The following is a 24,268-nucleotide window of genomic DNA, read 5'->3' as shown; positions in this document are numbered from 1 at the left end:
TGGTTTCCTACGAACCGAAGCTCCTGGCACTGGCCGGCTTTGTGCCTGAAGAGCACTGTCAAGGATTAACTGGGATAGAAACTCGTACTCTTCTCGCGGTGGAAGTGCTTCTATCGACATTACGCCATCAATGATGGCCTCCGCATATGTGCCCCAATCGATGTGCTTCGTGAGGTCATATGAGAGGTCGATAGAAACAGATTGATTACGTCCATTGGAAATCTAGACTTCGATCGGCAAATGATCACTACCATGGGGATTTTGGACCACCTTCCAAGTACAGTCCAACGATAATGAGCTCGAACAAATGGAAAGATCTAGACGGCTATCTCTTGCTGGAGGAGCCACTCGTGTAACTTCTCCTGTATTCAAAATTGACATATGTATTAAAGTCGTCGCAGAGGTCGTATATCATTGTTGAACGGTTGTCGTCGTACAGTTCCCCCCAGCCTGTTCCGTGGGAGTTAAAATCTCCCAAGAGCAACCGTGGCTCGGGCATAACCGAGCAGATGTGCGAGAGATCTCTACGAGATATCGCGGTTTTTGGAGGAAGATATATCGAGGCGATACTGAGGTCTTTTCCTCGAATAGTCACCTGACATGCGACAGCTTCGGTGCCAGACATCGGCGCAAGATCGACTCTATAGAAGGAGTGCTGTTTTTTTATCCCTAAAAGCACCCCTCCATATCGATTTGCCCGATTGCGGCGGATTATGTTGAAATCAGGAAATTGAAGGTTCACATCTGGTGTTAGCCATGTTTTACATAAAGCAAAAGCATCGCATTGTAATTTGTTAACTAAAAATTTAAAAATATCTAATTTTAGAAGAATACTTCGACAGTTCCACTGTAGAATCGAAATCGTATTACCCTTATTGACTAAGTTAGCCATCGAAGGATGCAAATGACTCGAGGAGGGGCATTTTTGAAGCCAGCTGCTTCAGGAGAGGAGTCAGAATAGGAAGAACAGTTTTGACCATGTTCTTCACGGGGTCGGAAGCATCAAAGAAGTTGAGGATGAGCTCCACGATGCCAGAAAGAGTGAACATTGTAGCGCTCGGGGGCTCTTCTGCTCGCTCTCTATGCTCTCTTTCTGGCTGAGAAAATTGGTGCATCTGGGATTTTAGATGTTCCCGGAAGCGGTGGAAACTCTCGATCATCCCGATGTGAAACCACAAAAGTTGAACGTTTTTGAGTATTTCCTCCCGCTTTGAATTTGACCATGTTGGATTGGGGCTCACTTTGAGGCTGTTTTCTAGGCTTTTTCGAGGGTCGCTGGCTCTTTTTTATTCTCTTCCTCGTTGAGCCATTGAAAACAAAGGGAACCCCATTTCCAACCTCGGAGTCGGAGCTACCTTGATCGTCCAAAGGAAGAGACGAGTAGATGGTGTCAGAAACGAGTGGAGGAGCGGCCTTCCTCAACATTTCGGCGTAACTTCGCCGAGAACGTTGCTGAAGAGACCGCTTCTGGTGGATTCGCTGCTGTATGTACGTTGGGCAAGCTTCAAGAGCATGTGGAGGGCTTTCGTTACAATAGACACATTTCGGTGCCGTCTTGCACGCGCCCTCCACATGCTTCTCTCCGCATGATGCACAGCGAGGTTTATTGCAGCAGTACTGAGCGGTGTGGCCCAGCTGCTTGCAATGAACACAGTTCATCACCTTCGGTACATACAGCCGAAGAGGCAGACGAAGTTCGCCAATCACTACGTAGTCAGGCAGTGCGGACCCGGAAAAGGTGACGCAGAAAGAGTCGGACGGGGAATAAATCCGCTTCTCTCCCTCCTGCGACACCGAATACATTTGTTTGCAATCCAGTATCGCAACAGGAGGCAAAGAAACGTTCTTGAAACGACCGAAACCTTGTTTCAAATCATCGCATGTCATACTTCCCTCCGTCACCACCCCCGCGATCTCACACACTGCTGACGGTAAATACACCTTATATTCGAGAGTGAAAAGCTCACAGGTGGCACTGACCGTGACACGGAGTTTACTGGACCCAACCATGTCAATGGTCGTGACAGACGAAAATCGCTTTTTCAGATCTTTGCTGATCTGGCTGATATTCAAACGTTTGCCTTTGGGTCGAAAGAAAACAACATACGGCCCACTAGAGTCGTGAGGGTAGACCTAGGGACGGGGGCGCGTAGAGAAAATTATAGCGTTGCTGGTGTCCATTTCGTTTTGGTTTGGAACACCCGAATGCAACGAAACATCTGACATGGAATACGAAGTACCCCCGCCAACTTCGCCTTCGCGCATTGCGGACACGAAATGCGCCGCTGCAGCGAGGCACAATCTATTTTAAAACTAAACAATTATTACAGGACAGAAAACACACACACACACACACACACACACACACACACACACACACACACACACACACACACACACACACACACACACACACACACACACACACACACACACACACACACACACACACACACACACACACACACACACACACACACACACACACACACACACACAAATTAATGAGAGGGGAAGACGAGTTAAAGAAAAAGGAAAAAAACTATTCCAATAAGATGGAGAAGAGAGGGGAACAACGAGAGGGAGCTCAAGTAAATACTTGCGTTCACACTGCTGTGTCGCCGGCTAACGGTTCTGGCAGCACACACTGACTGGATGGACAATCGCCGGGGCGGTGGTGCGGTCGAAGCGAACCTTGCTGTTGGTGTTCTTCCCGCAGACAACACTGCAACTGGGTGGATGGATGGTGGCAGGATGGCAGCGTCTGTGTTGGTGGAGACGCACGATGGATGATGACTGTCGGCGTGGGGCGATGATGCCTGCGCCTGCGATGGACGCCGAAGAAATTGCAAAACTTTGCGTTGTCTTGCAAAAGCAACGAAATGGCTACTTAACTGCTTCAGCTAAGCACCACTTCCACTCAAGCACTATGCTTCAAAACATTTTCGGAAAAAAACCCTCTACCTGTACTTCAGGAAAAAAACCAAAAGAGAAGCAGACCGTACGCGGACTTACAACCGTCTCGCTCGGATGCTCGACGTGGAATGATATGTGGATCCACTTATGGGCAGAAAATCGAAACTATGTCTTAAGAACAAATATTTGATTTACAAAACAAATGCTTAGATCAGACATGTTGTATGATGTGCCAATATGGACTAGTTTCTGCAATTCCAGAAAAAGGCACTTCAGAGGATTCAAAATTGAATTTTGAGTTTATTAGAATTTCACACTGCAACGCTCATTTAGTAGTCGCTAAGTTGGGCTTATTTAGTAGTCGCAAAGCTGCGAAGGCCGACGGAGGTTCTTCGTAACTTAGTTAATTAAATGCACCAGTAATGATGGTCATGGGTTCAGTCCCATATAAAGAAAGTGGTTACCCTCAAAACATTCATTTTTCATTTATTTAGTCCACATCTAAACAGATAACACAATTTGACGCCACAACGGTTCGAGGCCGCATCTCTCCATCCTCGAATACGCCCCACGCTCGCCAAGTCGTTTTGCACCTGGTCTGCCCATCTTGCTCGCTGCGCTCCACGCCGTCTCGTACCTGCCGGATCGGAAGCGAACACCATCTTTACAGGGTTGCTGTCCGGTATTCTTGCAACATGTCTTGCCTATCGTACCCTTCCGGCAAGGCACGGCAAATGCTGGGTAAAGCGTACCATTGGTACTTCGCGTACATGAAGAAATAAAATAGACCCCATCTCGCGGTCCTTGGCCTCTTACTCAGCAACTCCTATCCCTACCTCCCCGTGGTGCTGGCCGGGATACGAGCAACCTTAGGGAAGATCGGGTAATCAACCCCGGTGGGAACTATGGTCGTATGCTGACAGGGAAGGGGGGGTTGCTCCTCTCCGGAGCTCCTCTTATTGAGCGTCTGTTCTCCATGTCAGGATCGGCTCACAACAGCGTCTGTTCTCCATTTTAGGGTCGGCTGATCATCGTCCGAGTGCCAGCGAGGGACTCTAAGTGGAACTGTGCACCATGGTCCACCGGGAATAAGGAGGAATGGTTCTCCGGAAATTTAGGGGGTTTGGTGTCAGGCCCTGCAAGCCAGCCTTTAAAAAAAACATAAGCAACGAACAATCAACAAGAGAGTACCGTTAAAACATGTTTTAAATCAAAATCTTCAACATGATGTACATATTCACATCAGAGTTTTTCAGAACATTGTAAATTTGGTTAATTTTATTTTAAGTTGAAAAAATTGTAATTTTTACTTGGTCCAATTCAACAAGAGGAAAAATCCTAACTGACAGAAACAATTGAAATGTATTAATCAATAAAGAACTAAAAATTTATAATAGCAAATAAGGATAATAGTGTTAATCAAACACGGAACACCTAATCTAAGGGATGAATGCATGCAAAATATCATAAGCAAAAAAAAAATAATAAAAAGTTTAAAAATAGAAGTTTGTGCAACTAGTTGCAAAAAGATGATTTTTTCAGCACGAGTTGTACGTTTATCAAACGAGGCTTGCCGAGTTGGATAAATACTACGAGTGCTGAAAAAATCGAGTTTTGCAACGAGTTGCACACGCTATTTTTTGCAATGACGAAAAATGGGCTTTAATGTGATAAATCTGTACCAAAATATTACAATTGTATTTACTCCACATAATGAATCTTGCCAAAATGTCATGCTACTGCAGAAAACAAACATATTCCATGTTATCGTGCCACATTGTATGCTCGACAGACCATAAAGCGATAGATAAACCTGCTTTTAGATAATCTGATGTCATGTCCATTAAATTATTTGGTTGTATACTATTTCGCCGAAAACCATTTCGCGGAATTTTGTTTTCGCGGTTTTTTGCGGAATGTATCAACTCACCGAAACACGTTTCGCGGAATGCACCTTTTTTCCGAAAGACATTTCGCGGAATGTACCTTTTCACCGAAAGTCATTCCGCGGAATGCCATTTGGCGGAATTCAGTTAGAATAATTATCATTCAAATAATTACCGATTTCTGCTTAATTACATGAAATCCGGGCATTTTTCTGCATTTAGTGCAAATCCGAACCCAACCCGTTCCCGAGAATTTCGATTCGAACCCGACATAATTTAATTATTTTAGCCCGCACACAATTTTTCCCCGAAAAATTCAAAATTTTTTAGATATTTTTGGGTCTCTTAAAATTGAAAAAAAAATTTAAGCCCAAACAACAAACTAGCCTCACAATTAACAACACTGAATAAAATAATTTGTAGTACTTTATTTCTCAAACCCGTACCCGACCCGAACCCGATATTGTAGTTATTTTTCAAACCCGAACCCATCGGGTACGGGTTCGACTCGAGCGTATCTATACCGCCCGTTATAAGGCGAAAGGAGTTGCTTATGCTTTCTTTCAAAGAACACGCATTCCTGGTATAAGGCGAAGGGAAGTGTAACGCCTTCTTTAAATGGATGCATCTGCCCGGTATAAGGCGAAAGGAGTTAATAATGCCTTCTTTAAAAGGAGTATATAAGTATAAGGCGAAGGAAGGGGTAACGCCTTCTTTAAATGGATGCATCTGCGAAAGGAGTTGGTAATGCCTTCTTTAAAAGAATGTGTCTGCCCGGTATAAGGCGAAAGGAGTTAATAATGTCTTCTTTAAATGGATGCATCTACCCGGTATAAGGCGAAAGGAGTTGATAATGCATTTGTTAAAAGAATACATCTGCCCGGTATAAGGCGAAGACAGGGGTAACGCCTTATTTAAATGGATACATCTGTTCGGTATAAGGCGAAAGGAGTTGATAAGGCCTTCTCTAAAAGAATACGTCTGTCCGGTATAAGGCGAAGGGGTGGGTAACGTCTTCTTTAAATGGATGCATCTGCCCGGTATAAGGGGCAATTGAAATTTTTAAAACTACTTCTAAATATTCTGGGAGGCGTTCCTTAGCCGTGCGGGAAGATGCGTGACTGCAAAGCAAGCCTATGCCGAAGGATAGTCTCGTTTATCTCGTGTTAAACGAATGCAAAACAAAATGGTAAATTGGCTTAGAGACCTCGCAGGTAATAATGTCGGAATGCTGAATGAACAAAGGCTATTATTATTAATATTCCGCGAAATGGTGCATTCCGCGAAATGGTACATTCCGCCAAAAGTCATTCGGCGAAAAGGTACAATCCGCCAAACGTCGTACCGCGAAAAGTTACAAACCGCCAAATGTTATTCCGCGAAATGTTCAACCACGAAAATGAATTCCGCGAAATAGTTTTCGGTGAAATGTTATACAATCAATTATTTCATTAATTACGTGACACAGAGAATACACTGTTTGAACACTCTTCCAAGTTAATTGAACTAAATCTGGTCATATAACTATTGTTCTAATGCTGGCTTTTCATTATAACACCGAAATGAGTGCTATAATGGATATTATGCAACCCATTTGAGTTGCATAATGTTCATTAAAGCACCCATTGCATTGGTATGGAAAAGTAGGCCGTTTTATCACTCAAACGCCAACTGTAAACCAAGTATTATGATCAGGAATTGCAAAAAAGAATTTTAATGTTTAAATTTATATCATTGAAAACGTGGGGTTTGAAATTGAAAAATTGGGGTTATATCATTGAAAACGTGGGCTGACCATACAAAGTATTTATGACTGTGCGATTTCTTACCATTTTAAAAATGTGGTAAACCATCGTTTCCGCAATAATTTTCCTAAATTTTTGACAAAACTTATATGTAGGTATACAATTTCTACTTTCTCTTTCAACGCTTCAACTTCATCTTCAGTTCTTATCAATTTCACATCGATCATAAAGGAACAAAAGAACGCAATTGCCTGTATCAAGATCTCCCAAAAGTTGCTATCGGTCATTCTCAGCGCCGCGTCATCTTCGTCGACGGCTCCATATTTATTTATTGATGCTTTCCCTTCAACGAAGAAAGGGGCCATTTTGATGGATTGGCAAACAAAGGACATTGCCATCCCATTACGGCGGGGAAGAAAAGTCTGGCTGGCTTTTTGAGAAAAATGGGGACGTAAAAATGTCTTCGGATTTCTGTGGAAAGCTGGATCCGATGTGACCTTTTAGTGCGAGGCAACCGAGCTTAAATAACGTTCGATTGGATTTCCGCGTAGCGGCAAACAATGATGCTCGGTTGGAGGTGCTTCGACTAGAGTGGCTGTAAACCGTTCTTCTGAAGTAGAAGTTTCAAGTGATTTTATAAAGGGCACTGTTTATGAATTGTGTCTAAAAGTCAATAAATACAAACTGAACCAATGAAATATAATTTGTATCAAAACTCTTTTCTTTTAGATGGGAAGAATTATAATAAACTCTGATCCACTCTGATCCACAACTTTTTTCCATAGATTTGCAGGGTCTGATGAATGCTTGGAATCCAAACAATGAAGCCGTTTTCTGCATATTTTATCACCTTCTATGTAATCCCCTGCTCTACTGCGTGGACGCCAGCCAGCATTCAATCATCCGTGTTGATCTATCCAGATTCAAGTGGCACCGACCGACCGAGAAGAAAAGGAAATTCAACTCGTTCAACCGAAGCCGGTAGACAACGCTCGAGACAGTGGAGAATCCTAGAAATGTAACTTGTTCCGATTCGAATGCGCGGTGCTATAAAATGGTCCTGATAGACATTGGCATTCCCCGGGTGGAGGCATCGTCAACGACCGGTTCGGTTAGTTAGATGCGGTACAGTGTCCGGATGTGGAGAAATAATGTTATTTTATTATTTATTCAGACTAAGGCCAAAGTGGCCTGTGCGGTATATAAGAGTCTTCTCCATTCGGCTCGGTCCATGGCTACACGTCGCCAACCACGCAGTCTACGGAGGGTCCGCAAGTAATCTTCCACCTGATCGATCCACCTTGCCCGCTACGCACCTCGCCTTCTTGTGCCCGTCGGATCGTTGTCGAGAAGCATTTTCACCGGGTTACTGTCCGACATTCTGGCTACGTGCCCGGTCCATCGCAGTCGTCCAATTTTCGCGGTGTGAACGATGGATGGTTCTCCCAACAGCTGATTCAACTCGTGGTTCATTCGCCTCCTCCACGTACCGTCCGCCATCTGTACCCCACCACCACCCCACGCAACACTTTCCTTTCGAAAACTCCCGGTGCGCGTTGGTCCTCCACGAGCATCGTCCAGGTCTCGTGTCCGTAGAGAACTACCGGTCTAATAAGCGTTTTGTAGATAGTCAGTTTGCTACGGCGGCGACCTCTATTCGATCGGAGCGTCTTGCGGAGTCCAAAGTACGTACGATTTCCAGCCACTGTGCGTCTCCGAATTTCTCTGCTTGTATCATTTTCGGCAGTCTCCAGTGAGCCCAAGTACACAAATTCTTCTACCACCTCGATTTCGTCACCACCGATAGAAACTCGCGGTGGGTGGCTCACATTGTCTTCTCTTGAACCTCTTCCTATCATGTACATTGTCTTCGACGTGTTAATGATTAGTCCGATCCGCTTGGCTTCCCTCTTCAGTCTGATGTAGGCTTCCTCCATCTTCTCAAAGTTACGTGCCATAATATCTATGTCGTCGGCGAAGCCAAATAGTGTCGAAGCCACTCGTGTCAATCCCTGCTCTTCGTATTACCCCTTCCAAAGCGATGTTGAATAGCAGACACGAAAGACCATCACCTTGCCGTAACCCTCTGCGCGTTTTGAAGGGACTCGAGAATGCCCCTGAAACTCGAGCTACGCACATCACCCGATCCATCGTCGCTTTGATCAACCGTGTCAGTTTATCCGGAAATCCGTTTTCGTGCATTAGCTGCTATAGCTGGTCTCGATCGATTGTATCATATGCGGCTTTGAAGTCGATGAATAGATGATGTATGCGCACGTTGTATTCGCGACACTTCTGCAATACTTGGCGAATGGCGAACACCTGGTCTGTGGTGGAGCGTTCGCCCATAAAACCTGCCTGGTACTACCCCACGAACTCCCTTGCAAGAGAGAAATAATGTTATTTCTAGCTATTTGATAGGTGATCTTCCGTATCACCATTTTTTGAATGAAGTAACTTATATTGTATGTCATATGGAGACGCATGGTGGTGGTTTAAATCCCAAATAGATACTGCCTAAAATAGTTTTTTAGGTTGATCATGTTTCCAGGATGCTTTTCAATACTGCCTGTGCATGTGCTAAGACAAGATAAGATTGATCATGTTGTTTTGGGATTTTCATTTCTCCTTTCTGAATTTCGAGGGGAAACGCTTTTTGATTTCCAAGGAAAATTCTTTTGAATTTAAAGAGAATATATTTCTGATTTTTCCTGTGGATTTTTCTTAATTTTTTAGGGAAATTTGTTCTGTACGAAAACAAGCGTAACGCATACAATATATGAAAAACAAACCATAAAATTTAAAGGATATGGCCCTCCTTAGCCGTGCGGTAAGACGCGCGGCTACAAAGCAAGACCATGCTGAGGGTGGCTGGGTTCGATTCCCGGTGCCGGTCTAGACAATTTTCGAATTGGAAATTGTCTCGACTTTCCTGGGCATAAAAGTATCATCGTGTTAGCCTCATGATATACGAATGCAAAAATGGTAACATGGCTTAGAAACCTCGCAGTTAATAACTGTGGAAGTGCTTAATGAACACTAAGCTGCGAGGCGGCGGTGTGGGGATGTAATGCCAATAAGAAGAAGAAGAAGAAGACTCTCCATTATTCAGATGGTTTTTATCTTAAAAATTGTCTGACATGTATATTATTCCGTGAAATTTTCCAATTCCAAATAGATTCATACATCTAGCTTCTACAAGACTTTGAGGATTTTGAAAGACTTTATTTGTTTATTTCGTTATATATTATTTTATAATTCATCTGATCTGATCTTAATGAATAAAATGAAACACGAGTTCGGTGAAATCCATGTTGCATCAAAGTGTGTTGCCTTAAAAGTCTTCCTGATGCACGAAAGTCCAGCAAAGATAAAAGATGGGGGCAGGCGACGTCTCCGTTGAGTAATTTAACGATGAACGATGCTTGCTGAATCTTACACCGCCGATCGAGAGTTTCCAGACAAAAGTAGTTGGCATCCATCGGGATAAGCTGCTAGGTTCAATAGGTCACGTCATAATAGACTCCTCAAAGCAAGCCGCACAAACCGTTTTTGGACTCGCCTAATTCGCAAATTCCATGCCACGTCATTTGGATCCCAGATAATTGCGGCATTTTCCAGGATGGGTCGTACAAGCGAGCAATAAAGAGCTTTGAGGCAGTGCGGGTCTGTAAATTCTCTGGCGATTTTAGAGATGAAACTGAGCGGACGGTTTGCCTTGCTTATTGTTGAAGCATAATGCGAGTTAAAGGAAAGTTTTGTGTCCAATGTAACGTCAAGATCTTTTGCTTGATCAACTCTGCTTAGTAGAGTGTTTTCTATGCTATATTTAAAAATAATCGGGTTCTTCAAACGATGAAAAGTCATTACTGCACATTTACCGTAGCTAATCTTAAGCTAATTCATGCTACACCAGTTGACCAAAACATTGAAGAGACAAATGATAGCAGTCCTCGATGCAACGGACTACTACATACATCTTCAGATCATCAGCGTAAATAACCGGTGTAAGGTAGCCAAGTGAAGATGTCACGTCGTTGAAAAATATTACGAACAATAAGGGTTCCAGATTACTGCCTTGTGGTACACCCGAAGAACTATGGAACGGAGAAGATATACAGGTTCCATGTTTTCCATGTTCTAATCTATTAGAGGCACCTAACCATGAGAGTTTACTGAGCAGCATTTTAGGATCGATTTTATCGAAAGTCGCTTTCAGATCCGTATAAAATGACACCACCAACGAGCTGGGAACCGGCATCATAGTGCTGGGCAAGATGCGCCAACGCGTGATTGGATGGCTGCCAATCAACACAAGGATGTGCAAGCTGAAGATAAAAGCCCGTTTCCTCAACTATGGCATCATCAACGTGCACTGTCCACATGAAAGGAGACCCGACGCGACGACGAGAAAGAAGCGTTCTATGCACAGCTGGAGCAGACATACGATGGATGCCCACTGCGGGACGTCAAAATCGTCATCGGCGACATGAACGCTCAGGTAGGAAGGGAGGAAATGTGTAGACCGGTCAAAAGACCGGAGAGTCTGCACACCGTACCGAACGACAACGGCCAACGATGCATAAACTTTGCAGCCTCCCGCGGAATGGTAGTTCGAACCACTTTCTTCCCCCGCTAGAATATCCACAAGGCCACGTGGAAATCACCTAATCAAGAAACGGAAAACAAAATCGACCACGTTCCAATCGACGATAAATTCTTCTACGACATCTCAAACGTACGCACTTACCGCAGTGCGAATATTGAATCCGACCACTACCTCGTTGAAGTATGCCTACGCTCAAAACTCTCGACGCTGTGTAACACACATCGGAGTCGTCCGCCGCGGTTAAACATTGGGCGGCTACAAGAGGTTAGACTAGTCCAAGACTACGCGCTACAGCTAGGAGTGGCACTTCCAAAGGAAGAGCAGCTAGGCGTAGCGTCTCTAGAAGATGGCTGGGGCGAATATATCCGGAAGCACCGCTACCGCTGTAGGTACTAGGCACGGTGCCCCGGATCAGAGAAACGACTGGTATGACGGCGAATGTGAGCAGTTAGTAGAAGAGAAGAATGTGAAATGGACGAGATTGCTGCAACACCGCACGGGGGCGAACGAGGCACCAAACAAACGGGCGCGGAACAGATAAAACTCGATTTTTCGGAAGAAAAAGCACCAGCAGGAAGACCGAGAACGTGAAGAGACGGAGCAACTGTACCGCGCTAATAACGCACGAAAGTTCTATGAGAAATTAAACCGTTCACGTAAGGGCCACGTACCACAGCCCGATATGTGTAAGGACATAAACGGGAACCTTCTTACGAACGAGCGTGAGGTGATTCAAAGATGGCGGCAGCACTACGAAGAGTACCTGAATGGCGACGTGGCTCGATTCGTACGTTTTTGCATTCATTTCGAAAAAATGCGGCGTTATGTAGGGTAAATCACTACTTGGGCCTATGGACCCGGTTCCCGGCTCACTGCACAGAAAACTAATGATTTATACTGTTTGAAACCGTACCGTAGGTTCATGATTGATAATTTTTAAAAAGTCTCCCATTTATTTTTCACAATACTCAATATTTTTCAACCACTTGTTTTACTCCTAATTGATCCAATTGTAGAAAACAAAAATGTATATTTCAAAATTTCGCTCTCCGATGCCACACCACTGAGCCGGAGTGATTCTTTCCACTTTTACAAAACGGTATCATCAAATAAACACCTACCTGAAAATCGTCACAGTGCTCGATACAACCATTGCTTGAAGCTGTTAATCACCACACCATAATTCTAAACACACCCGCTTCAATTCTTCCTAATTTTTCGTTTCACTAGAACTTATTTAAACACATTAGAATACATTTTAAAATGTATCCTCAAACCGAACAAAAACATCACCTCGGCCCAAGAACTTCTTGCCGTACCGTACTGCCAAAACGCCCAGGAGTATGAAAATGATCCTTCATTGTTAATAGGAAAACTGTCTAATACGTTGATGCTATCATGTTATTTATAATTCTCTTGATTTCAAAAGGTGAAAAAAATATTGTTTTTAAGTATTTGTAAGAAATTTGGATGAGTAAATATATCTTCTCAACCAAATAAAAATGATTATGAATAATACCATCTGGCATCTTGTTGTCGTGGAACGTGCATATTTTTGTTCACGTCGCATTTTCTACCGTCCCGAGAGAGAAAGAGAGTAATAAGTTGAGAGATTGAGCGAAACTTTGCTTAGGCCGGGAACTGGTTTGGAAGTGGGCCGGAAATTAAATCGCTATGACTGAAATGAGTGCTACACCTCGTTAATTAAAATCAAATAAAAGTTTTTTTGAACGATATTTAGCACGGATAGTTATTTTTTAATTAGAAGTGAACCTCAATGCAGTATTATACAGCCCACAAAATTCAGGAAAAGTTGCTTCCTGTCATGAATATCAATTAAATAATGCGGTCGTATGCAAGTTAGGCCGGGAATGGGGTAAGAAACCCTATTTCGTTCGACTTCATTCAGTCGCAGTATAAGAGATAGCTGTCCTCGTGTTTAGTATGCCGTCCGCTGGAGAGACAACCTTCGGCGCATGGCGATTGTGACTACACAGAGAGAATAAGAGATAATTTCATCTGCGTGTAGGATGTTGCAAAGGCATCCTTCAGGGCATGAATTGGCAGTTAATTTATAAACAAGCAAATTGTGCTCAATGACTATAAAAAGTAATTTTATTTATTGAGCAGTTGCAATCTATTTAAACATTATGCCGATACGATATGTTTTGTAAATTGAGATATTGTTACGACACAAATTATAAGTTTTATGTTTATTCGAGTTTATGCCACATATCCAATTTTGAGCTAAATAATTTAAAGCTAAAGAAGTATTTGATAATAAATTACTTTGATGTTTCCATGTGTTTAAGATGAATGCACTTGGGTCATCTGTTGCGCGTTTTGACGTAGAACTACGTCTGTCTTTTCTATTGGGGTACACTTTAAGATAGCAAAAAATTGAAAAACGTCACGAAAATATGATAGACTTTGATCGTTAATATCTCAGCCGTTTGTCGATGGATTTTCGATTTTTTTGGACCATTCGATCAAGGAAGAGTCAACGCTTCATACCCGATGTATACTGAAGTCGTTTTTTACGCGGTATTTTTTAGACGAAGCGCTTTCAAGACAATTTTTTTTCACTCGATTTTCTGGATCTCCGCCTATTTTGGGATTTACGCAGTTTTTCTCGTTGTCTTAATTTACGCGGCCCATACCCTCCGCGTAAAAACCGACTCCAGTGTGCTACAATATTTATGTATGATAATATTTACTATTCCTATCAGTTTAGCAATCGGTTTCGGTAAATCAGTCAATCTCGTAAGTGCATCCTAAGCTTCTTCTTCCATAGTACTACATTCCATTTGGAACTTGGCCTGCTTTTCAACTTAGTAATCTATTACCATTTCCTTTGTTGTTAATTGAAAGCTTTCTATGCCAGCCATTGCATTAGTACTAGATACAAGTATGTATCAATGGACTTTTCGGTAATGAGTCAATTAGAATTTATTCTAACTTAGTGGCGGGTGCTGAAAAGTAGGCGAGTTGTAATGGACGATGACGTCACGTGCCAATTTTCAGTAAGAAGAAAACATCCGCTGCGGGCAATCTGCACAAAAAAATGAACCTCAACATGAACATCCGGTGAACTAAAATGCTCCGAGTTCACTGAAATATTCATCGGCCCGCAGCAGATGTTCAGACGAAGAATCGTGGAAAAAGAAGACGCTCGTGGTTAAGTCCATCGGCGAAAATTTATCAAATTGTGGAATCGATTGATAACAAACACACAATTATCATTTTAATGTAAATCTAACTAATACCAATTTAATGTCAACAATAAGGTCAATCGGATGTTTGGTATTGTGTTTTGGTGTTATGTAGGAAAGTAAGTTCAAAAGTAGCATTTACCAATACTTCGATTTGAGATACAACTATCGAACAATCCTTACTTTATACACCCAAAAAACAAATCTGACAATTATTGTATAAAATCTGGGCCAGGCATTGAAAAAAATCAGATCATGAGTAAAAATCGGCTAATTTCATGCCAACTTGATGCTCTAATGCGGCCTAATCGCTGATGCTTTCTAGATCGTTGAAATTTGGCGTTCGTTGATTCAATGTTTAAAGATCTTCATCGCTCACCAATGGGAGACAACTGAGCGAGGCAAATCACTTGCTAACCTAACAATGAGTGTTCTTGCAACAGGCTGTTAGAAAAATCTTTTCAGACATTAGGAAAATTGGATATGAGAATGGAACTCTGATACACTGCATGAGAGGCTTTGATACTTTCTCTCCTCCATCCCAGCAACTTGAAAGCAGAATGAATAAAGCAATACACCAGATGTGTTTTGTTTTTTTTTCTAGTAGAGCAAGCGTAGCTTCCCTGGATACCATACCAAGTTTGGCTTGGCGAACTCTGTTGCTCGTTGTTTACGCAGCAACGATTGCTCATAATCGTTGTTTAATATCCTTCTGAGCAAGGCTGTTCACTCACTAGCATAGGATTATACGACTGAATTAGATCAATGCTCGTCCGCTTCACTTACGCTTCCAATGCCTGATCTAGGCATATACAATTCGACAAGCTTTTTATACAAATATTGTATTAAAATACTATTGTATTAAAATACTATTAAAATACTATTAGAATAACTATTAAAATACAAATCTGTATTATTTCAATACAACAATTGTATTAAAATCTTCCGAAATTGTATATGCCCAATTATTATACACTTTCTGTAAGGTGCTTATGCAGAACTGTATAAAAATCTGCCATCCGCTGGTTGGGTGAGTGAGTTTTTATTTCAATTGATAATTTGGATATGTTGGTCTAAAAATTATATACATCACCAGGGTTCGCAATGCTCACTCAATCTCAGAGGTATACCCCGTTAGGCGTTAGTACGTTAGGCATAAGGACGTTAGGCATAATATTCGTTAGGCATATTGGACGTTAGGCATAAAATGACACAAAGAACAGCCTATGATATAACGAAGGCAGAATTATGCCAAACGTCCATTATGCCTATCGATCATTATGCCTAACGTCCGTTATGCCTAACGTCCATTATGCCTAACGTACTTATGCCTATCGTCCTTATACCTAACGTACTTATGCCTAACGTCGCGGACACCAATCTCAGGAGCTTATGATAAACAACACAATAAATAAACAAGATTCATCCTGGGCTTGAAAAATGTTTGCTTTGGTCTCATGGAACAGAAAAGTCGAAAACCTGTCATTACATACAGTTACGTGGTTCAGCGTCACTTTTGCGTACAACCGGATTGGGCTGCACCTTTGAGTTTTTAATTTTTCTCTACTATTTTTACGTAGGTTTTGGAATATACACGTTTTTACGCAGATATTCCCCATACATTTTCACGCGGTTTATCGAAATCGTCAAGAAATACGTGAAAACTGTAAAACCAGATTTTAGTTGAAGTCGTTTTTACTCGGATTTCGGGATAATTAAAGATTGAATATTGTCTGGAAACTATAAAAGTAGGTATACTAATGACATTCTTTCCTTCAAGATACAATAATAATACATTTATTCTCTTCCCGTTGAGAAATAATAACAAATATAATGAAAAACTTTCAGCAAGAAATGACTCTCGAACAACATTCGAAAGCTACGAAGGGGACGAGTGTTTTTCATTCGACTTGAGTCGTTTTCCAGTGTGCTATCGAGTATCCATAATGACAAAACATCTCGTTATTCTTGTACCTTCTCGAGCATACTCGAGCGATGAGTCGTTTTCGAGATCGAATCGAAAGCCGTAATGCCAAACATGTTCAACTCGATAGAATTTCGTTCGAATCGAAATGCGCAATGCCACCCCAGGTGTTCGCCGTACGTCAGGTATTGCAGAAATGCCGCGAATACGACGTGCCCATTTATCGACTTCATAGCCGCATATGATACAATCAATGGAGACCAGCTATGGCAGCTAATGCACGAAAACGGATTTCCGTATTGACTGATAAGGTTGATCAAGGCGACGATGGATCGGATGATGTGCGTAGTTCGAGTTTCAGAGGCATTCTCGAGTCCCTTCGAAACGCGCAGAGGGTTACGGATAGGTGATGGTTTTTAATGTCTGCTATTCAACATCGCTCTAGAGGAAGTAATACGAAGGGCAGAGATTGACATGAATGGTACAATTTTCACGAAGTCCGTCCAGTTATATGGTTTCACAAACGACGATGATGTTATGGCACGTAACTTTGAGAATATAGAGGGAGCCTACATCAGAGTGAAAAAGAAAGCTTAACGGGTTGTACTAGTCATCAACACGTCGAAGACGAAGTACGTGATAGCAAGAGGATCAAGAGAGAACAATGTAAGCCACCCACCACGTGTTTGTACCTCCGATAACGATGCCAGCAGAAAAATCCGGAGACGCATCACGGCAAGATCTCGTACGTACTTACTTTGGATTCCGCAAAACGCTCCGATCGAGTAGAGTTCGCCGCCGCTACAAAAGGCTTATTAGACCGGTAGTTCAACAACGATCCGACGGGATCAAGAAGGCGAAGTGCACTGCTAGCAAGGTGGGTCGATCAAGTGGAGGACGATTTGCGGACTTCGTGGTTGGCGACGTGCAGCCATGGACCGAGCTGAATGGAGAAGACTCTTATGCACTGCACAGACCACTTCGGCCTTAGTTTGAAAATAAATAAATAAATAAGAACATTTATAGAAATATGTACTGCATTCGTTCTTCTTCTTCTTATTCTTATTGGCATTACATCCCCACACTGGGGCAGAGCCGCCTCGCAGCTTAGTGTTCATTAAGCACTTCCACAGTTATTAACTGCGAGGTTTCTAAGCCAGGTTACCATTTCTGCATTCGTATATCATGAGGCTAGCACGATGATACTTTTATGCCCAGGGAAGTCGAGACAATTTCCAATTTCCAGACAGTAGATGTGGCAGATCAACAATCTCATTAGGTCAATTTCGAAAAATTGATAATAGCTGACGGTTATTTTGGGTATATACACATGTGAATTTGACTGAGAAATGCCTGAAATATTACCAAGTCAAATCCGGGTCTCCGAACACTTTAAGGACGAGCTTTGCGGAATACAATGTCGTTCCACCTCGCGTATTCAAGGGAACTACTTTCAATACTGTAGCTACGAACTGCTGTCATCTTTTTGTTCTACGCTTGCTGCGACGCAGGAAAGCTAAAATAAAAAGATTACAGTTATTCATTGCTTCTTTGTTGAGATTGGTGCCTCCGAAAATGCGAGGTAATTTTTTTTTTGATTCTGGGCAGTTTCACCTGAAGTGTGAGTTTTTTAGCACCGTGGGAAAATTATCAAGATTGCTTCGATGCTTCAACAAAATTTCTAGAAAAAAAATTCCTAGAAAACTCTTTTGTTTTCGTTTGAATTTCCGGGAGAAATTCTTCAGAACTTCCAGAGAAATTTCTTCTGAGTTTCCTCGGGAAATTCTTGTTAAATTCAATGAGAACTTCTAAAATTTTTGAGTTAATTGTGGTTTGTCACTTGCAATGTTATTACGTTCGCAACTGGTTCGGGGCTATGGATTTCCGTGTCGTATATTTGACTTCCAAAGTTTAAAAAATATTCCACCTTTTGCTCATTCAAGCTGCCACTGTGTTTGCGTGCCGGCTTCACACTACCGATCACACCACAGTTAATCGGATGTCGTTGAGAATAGCAACCCAAGTGGATGTCACCTTGCGGGGGCGATAGATAAACTAAGTGACATTGAAATTCCCAGTTTGGAATAATACATGACGCTGCCGCTGGCTGCCGACGCGGTGGAATTCAGTGCGATGGTCTCAAATTGAATTCCACTTCAAATCCTCTTCCCCCCACTTATTTGGCGGTGTTGGCTTTGCGATTGGATTACGGGGATGAGCTCTTCAAACATTGTTCGATGTTTTCCGTAACGGAGTGGATTCCGTTGTTTGAAGAGCTCAGCGCCGTTGTGCTGCCGGCGGCTCATTTTGGAAGCGCCGAGTTCGTCCTCGGCGCTTCCAGAGAACGGATTTCACCGCATTATAATCAGTCAGGATGCCGTAGGTGTTTGTGGCAAATATACTTACCGAAACTTTGGCTCATCCAAATTCCGAACATGTCGAGCTGCAGTAGCCGGTAGTAAGCGCTCTCGCCCAGCTCCAGATTCATGAAGAGGTGGTAGACGAAGCTACCGCACCACGGTGCAACAGAACCGACCAGATGGCACCACGAGAGAAAGCGGTACTCCTTCTCCCATGGCATCATTGCCGGAACTGTTGCCAGGATGTACACGATTGGAATGCCTGTGGGAAGGGGGAAGAAAAACGAGAGAAAGTTGTATAAGAAAGAAGCATAGGAAGCTATTATTGGTTGGAGTGCGGTAGGAAGAAGACAAAATAGAATGGAGCACAATTAGCTTGTGGTTCGTTACTAATTGAAAGCTTCCGCTGAAATCCTAAAAGGTCACGTGGGCTATTTCCTTGGCAATTCTGATTCTAAGCATTTTCGATCAGTCCAGTTATTAATTCGGTTAACTTATATTTGAAAAAACGCCATACTGGCTCATTTGGGTTGGTCAGGCCAATTAACTTGTTTGATTCTTTTATGAAATATTGACATGCTAGCGTTACAAAGCAATCTTGTACTGATTAGTGCAATCTAATATTTTTTGTCTTTTCTCATACATTAGTGTACATAAGGTTTATAGGAATACTTTGATATCGTACTATTGATAGGACGTTAAGAGTTATATGGTTGGGGTTTTGTACAATCAAACCAAATGAGATTTTCCTGGAAATTCATTCGGAATTTTCTCAAGAGACTTCTGTAAATATTTCCAGTTTGACAAATGTTTTGTGATGTTCCTATGCTACTTTCATGATGTACTTTATTTTTCGGTCAAAAACCTGCATGTTGCTTAATTTATTGATTGATGAACAAAATACTAATCAATCTCTTATTGTTACGTTAATAGCTTCTCATTCAGCATTTTTGCTATCAAACGTCCGGCCATTTAATCATAGTCTACAGATACTATCACTCCCTCCCGTATCATTAAAGCTGAATGACAAACTTTGTCAATGGAGAAATATGAGGAGAGCCCATTCAGCCCATCTTAACTCTTAGCAAGCCATTAGACGCAGGCAGTGCACAAAAAAAAAACTTGATAACCGAACATTCCTAGCCCAAGTGTGGGCGGTCTGCTGTAATAGCTTGCTGCCGGCCGGAAGCAGCTCTGGCAGAGGCTATCAGTTACGTAATATTCTCCATCATCATTGCCGTTATGGTAGTTGCTGAGATGGATCTTCCACAAATGGGGGCAGCTTGCTGCTTTGAGATGACTATAAACAGGGACACTTTCGGCCAAGGGATCCAAGAAGGCGGGAAGAAACATTCCCATAATGCGATTAAATGGACATTGTCGGTAATTTGCGGGATATTTATTATTTTTATGGCAAGTAAATAGCGAGGAAAACTTTCGATTTCAAAGCATACGGCTCGGTTGATTGATGGTGAGCTTACGAAGTGAAACTCGACCTGTATTTTAACGAATGGTCTAACATTTCAAAATGCTACTTAGATATTGAATGAAAACATTTCCGGAAAAAAATATACCTAATTAGGCAACAATGTATCAGTATTGGACATAACTCCAACGCAGAAAATGGAGAAGAAAATTGTAATAACACGACCACATCAATTTATTGATATCCCAAATGGCATCCTTTTATCTATTTTCTATTTTTCCCAAGATAACAAATCAGTCAAGCCGAACCCAATAAAGCATGACGTCAAAGACGGCCCCATTGAACCCGTGTCGTCCTGATTGGCGAACAAAACCTTCGGAGACAACAACGTTTTTGTTACGACACATTCCTTTATCCATCATCAGTCGAGCCCGCAGCTAGTGCGGGTTTCGTCGGAAGTGTGGTTCGATAATGTTGCCATAAAGGAACCCAAAAAATCGACCCGCCAAATCTATTTACTCGCAACCGCAACAAAAAAGGTTATCACTCTCTGCACTCAGGGCAAACTGTTCAAAAAAGGCACAGGACAGGTGCGTGTCTGTGCTTTGGTCCGATGGTCCGATGAGAAAACTAGTTGGGCTCAAGAACTAGTTGAATTTTTAACATCGCATAAGATGGTCATTGTTCATGGGTTGTTCAGTCCAGAGTAAATTCATGGAGGCGCATTATCCCGCATGGATAGTTTTACTGGTTATGTGTCGGAAATGAATCACTGAATTGTTCCTAATTTACGGAATTTCGGAATTGATTCCGAAAAATTACATGAAATAAATCAAAATGACCCAAAGTGGCCAAAAAATAAAAGATACACATTTATCAATCACATGCACCCATTATTACTTGATTTTTTCGCCTGGGTAAGATTTTCTTTATTCGACTCAAGACGTACCACAATAATAGTCGAAATCAGAATCGAATGGCGGAAAGTAATCCAAATTAGTTAAATGAAACAAATTGGACTAACCGAACAAATTAGCAGATGTGAGCAATGTACATAGCATAGCACCCTTTAGAAGTTTTAAATCAATTGATCAACTTTTGAATTGCCTTGTATATGTGTATTATGTGTGGTATGTAATTACGGACAAACTGGATATGGATGTTACTGAAAGATTTAGACTTTCTAAAACCGGGGACCTTCGCCTCCTCTGCGATATCTTACAATCCATAAGCGGGGCGAATATAAATATGACGATGCCTGTGAAAGACGCAACTGGTCAGTTACTGACGGACCCAACTGAACAGCTGAAACGCTGGTTCGATTACTTCATGGTGTAAAATATTTTGTATTTATTAACGATCAAATTTAGTCATATAAGGTACACCGGGGCAAGTTGAAACGGTTTTTTTTTTTTCAAAGTTGAAATTTGAAGTGCTGTAAAAAAATCACCCTTTGATATATTTTGAATCCGTTTGCGGTGTTGGCTAGTTCGGGCCAAAGATTATACATAAAAAATAAGCAACCTTAACAAACTTTTTTATAAATATTTTGTATATTTAAATTATTTTTTTGTATGCATCGTTTTAACTTGCCCCGCGTATCGGGGCAAGTTGAAACATTGCGTTAGACATGAGCTAATTCTGTCGTATTAATAACAAAATGTATGTACTCAGTGAGACTCAAGAAGCACGCGGTTGTAAAGGTGACTATAATACTGCCAGGATTCACATAAGAGTCCCATGTAAGTTTTTGACGATTTTGATTTTCTTTCAGAAATTAGCTTAAGATTGTCTCCTATTTAAGAAAAACTGATAAAGTAGTAGGCTTTGTTCTAGAAATTTGAAAACAAATCCCACTTTTGTTGTCTCATCTTGATATTTGCTCGCATAAAAATTACATTCCAGATTTTGATACGGCAAAACATTTGCAAACTGTTGCATATAAACAGTAAAGACGGATCCATAAAAAAATGAAAAACTATCCATAAATAACATCTGAATGTTCCATAAAACACTACCATAAATCTATAAAATAGTTCAGGAGATTCCATAAAGAATAATTTTTCGATCCATAACTAAGCTAAAATTTCTAGATTGCTTTGAGAATAGGTCGTATGTGCAAAAGAGAGTCTCTCTTTGCTTGCACTCTCTTTCGCTAATAGATAAGCTAATTTTGCATATTTTGCTACATTTTCACTCCAGCACGATAGACAAAGCTATTGTCTTTAGATATCTGCCAAGAAATCCGAAGTAAACTTTAGTATAGTTCTATAATAATCGAAAGAGAATGAAAGTCAAGAGAGCCTCTCTTTTGCACATACGACCTATTCACAAAGCAATCTAGATTTAGCAATTAATAGGGAATTATGTTTCATTAATATGGTCAAGAAAAACAATACAATTCTTTCAATTTTCCCATGAAATGATCCATAAATCTTTGGAGAATGATCCATAAAAAACTATATTTTGATCCATAAAACGCATTTTTTATCGTGATGATGATCCATAATTTCAGTAATATGATCCATAAATTTAGTCATATGATCCATAATTCTGGCCATTTGATCGATAACTTTGTTCAAATGATCCATAGTTCTGGTGATATGATCCATAAATTTTGATAAATGATCCATAGATTTTATAAAATATATGGATCTATTCTTATAGTTTCATTGGCCTTCTTTTTAAGCATTATGGACCACATTATCAAAATTATGGATCATATGACCAAAATTATGAATCATATTACTGAAATTATGGATCATCATCAGGATAAAAATTGCGCAAATTTGAAATTTTATGGATCAAAATATAGTTTTTATGGATCATAAAAGTATTCTTTATGGAATCTCCCGAACTAATTTATGGATTTATGGTAGCGTTTTATGGAACATTCACATATTTACGGATCGTTTTTCATTTTTTTATGGATCGTTTTTGAACATTGAACGGTGCAAAGTGAGGGCTGCCTTTTGATACTCTTTTACACAAAAAATAAACTGAAGTATGGTTCTTTTAATTGTCCCAAACTCTTCGATTGGAGAAATAGGCAGCTGGGGAAGTGAAAGGTGGAGTTAACGAAATGTTTACATACCCTATGTTTTATTTTTCTGAGAGTCAGTGCTCAGTAGATTAAGAATCTCAAAACTGCAGTTCAAACATGACCCCTTTTCATTCTAGTGGAGATTGTAGGAGGGTTGCGTTCGTGACGGAATGGTCGAAAATGTATTACATTTATTTTCAGAATTTTGCATGTTTTTATAAATTTATGTTTTCCGAATATATGTATTTATGGACCATGTTGAAGTTTGGAAAAAAATATTAATTTTAATTGAGAGGCTGACGTTTTGAATTGTTGTTTCAACTTGCCCCGCACCACGCATTTCTATTTGCCCCGATGAGTTGAACATGCGAAGCCATATCAAACAACCAAAATACAAAAATTCAAACAACTCTTTCATCGATTTTTCATAATCATAATGCTTATTCAACATTGAATGATTACCTATCGTGAAAATTTGATGTAAAAACTCTTCCAAACATCGTTTTGAGACTTGTTTCATTGGCACGTCAAATAGTTGGTTTGGATTTTGCAAAGGGCGAAAAATAAACAATGGTAGGAATTGGCTTTGAAAGCAGCAATCTTCCTGGAATGGCAGTCAGAAGGTGCGTTTAGGGGAGTAGTTTGTTGAAAAAAATAATCAGAGCATTCGGTCATTTCCTATCTAAGGGGGGCCAGTGCACAACGCACCCTCGAGGTTAGCTGCGTGTCCTTGCAGCATCGAACATCGTGACTCGCTTTTTTAGAAGAACACCATGGTATCGTGCCAGCGCATTGCCGGCTTTCGAGGTGGCCTTACCACGCCCTATGTCCTTGGACTCGGTCGACTTCGCGGATGCTTCCCTCTGCACGACTGGTATCAAGAATGATGATGCCGCGTGCACCCCAAATTGACCTCTCTGCGATAGGGTATATTCGCCAATACACAGAAGGACTTGCCGACGCGGTGCCTACGCCTGCCCCAGCCTTGACGAAGACCCCTATCCGTCCTCGGGCTCGGAACCCGCCCGGTTGACCAACGCCGCGAAAGCAACGATACCATGTTGTTCTTCGCGCGGCCACTTGTTCGATAAAAGAATCGAGTTCGACCACAGGTATGACCCATCCCAAGCAGCACGCGCAACATCTT

General features: G+C 41.4%; 1 protein-coding gene across 4 annotated transcripts in view; it reads right to left on the bottom strand.

The window, feature by feature from the left end:
• Nucleotides 1–24,268, bottom strand: part of LOC134207797 (progestin and adipoQ receptor family member 4) — a 100,328-nt gene that overhangs the window by 29,827 nt on the left and 46,233 nt on the right. For all 4 annotated transcript variants that reach the window (XM_062683714.1, XM_062683715.1, XM_062683713.1 and 1 more), the window contains one exon: nt 18,699–18,914. In XM_062683714.1, coding sequence (XP_062539698.1) covers nt 18,699–18,914 — 216 coding nt within the window. The remainder of the gene's footprint in view (nt 1–18,698; nt 18,915–24,268) is intronic.

Source organism: Armigeres subalbatus, chromosome 1 (assembly GCF_024139115.2).
Source record: "Armigeres subalbatus isolate Guangzhou_Male chromosome 1, GZ_Asu_2, whole genome shotgun sequence".
NCBI lineage: Eukaryota > Metazoa > Arthropoda > Insecta > Diptera > Culicidae > Armigeres > Armigeres subalbatus.
Note: the sequence above shows the minus strand (reverse complement) of the source record. Positions and strands in the feature narration are given on the sequence as shown.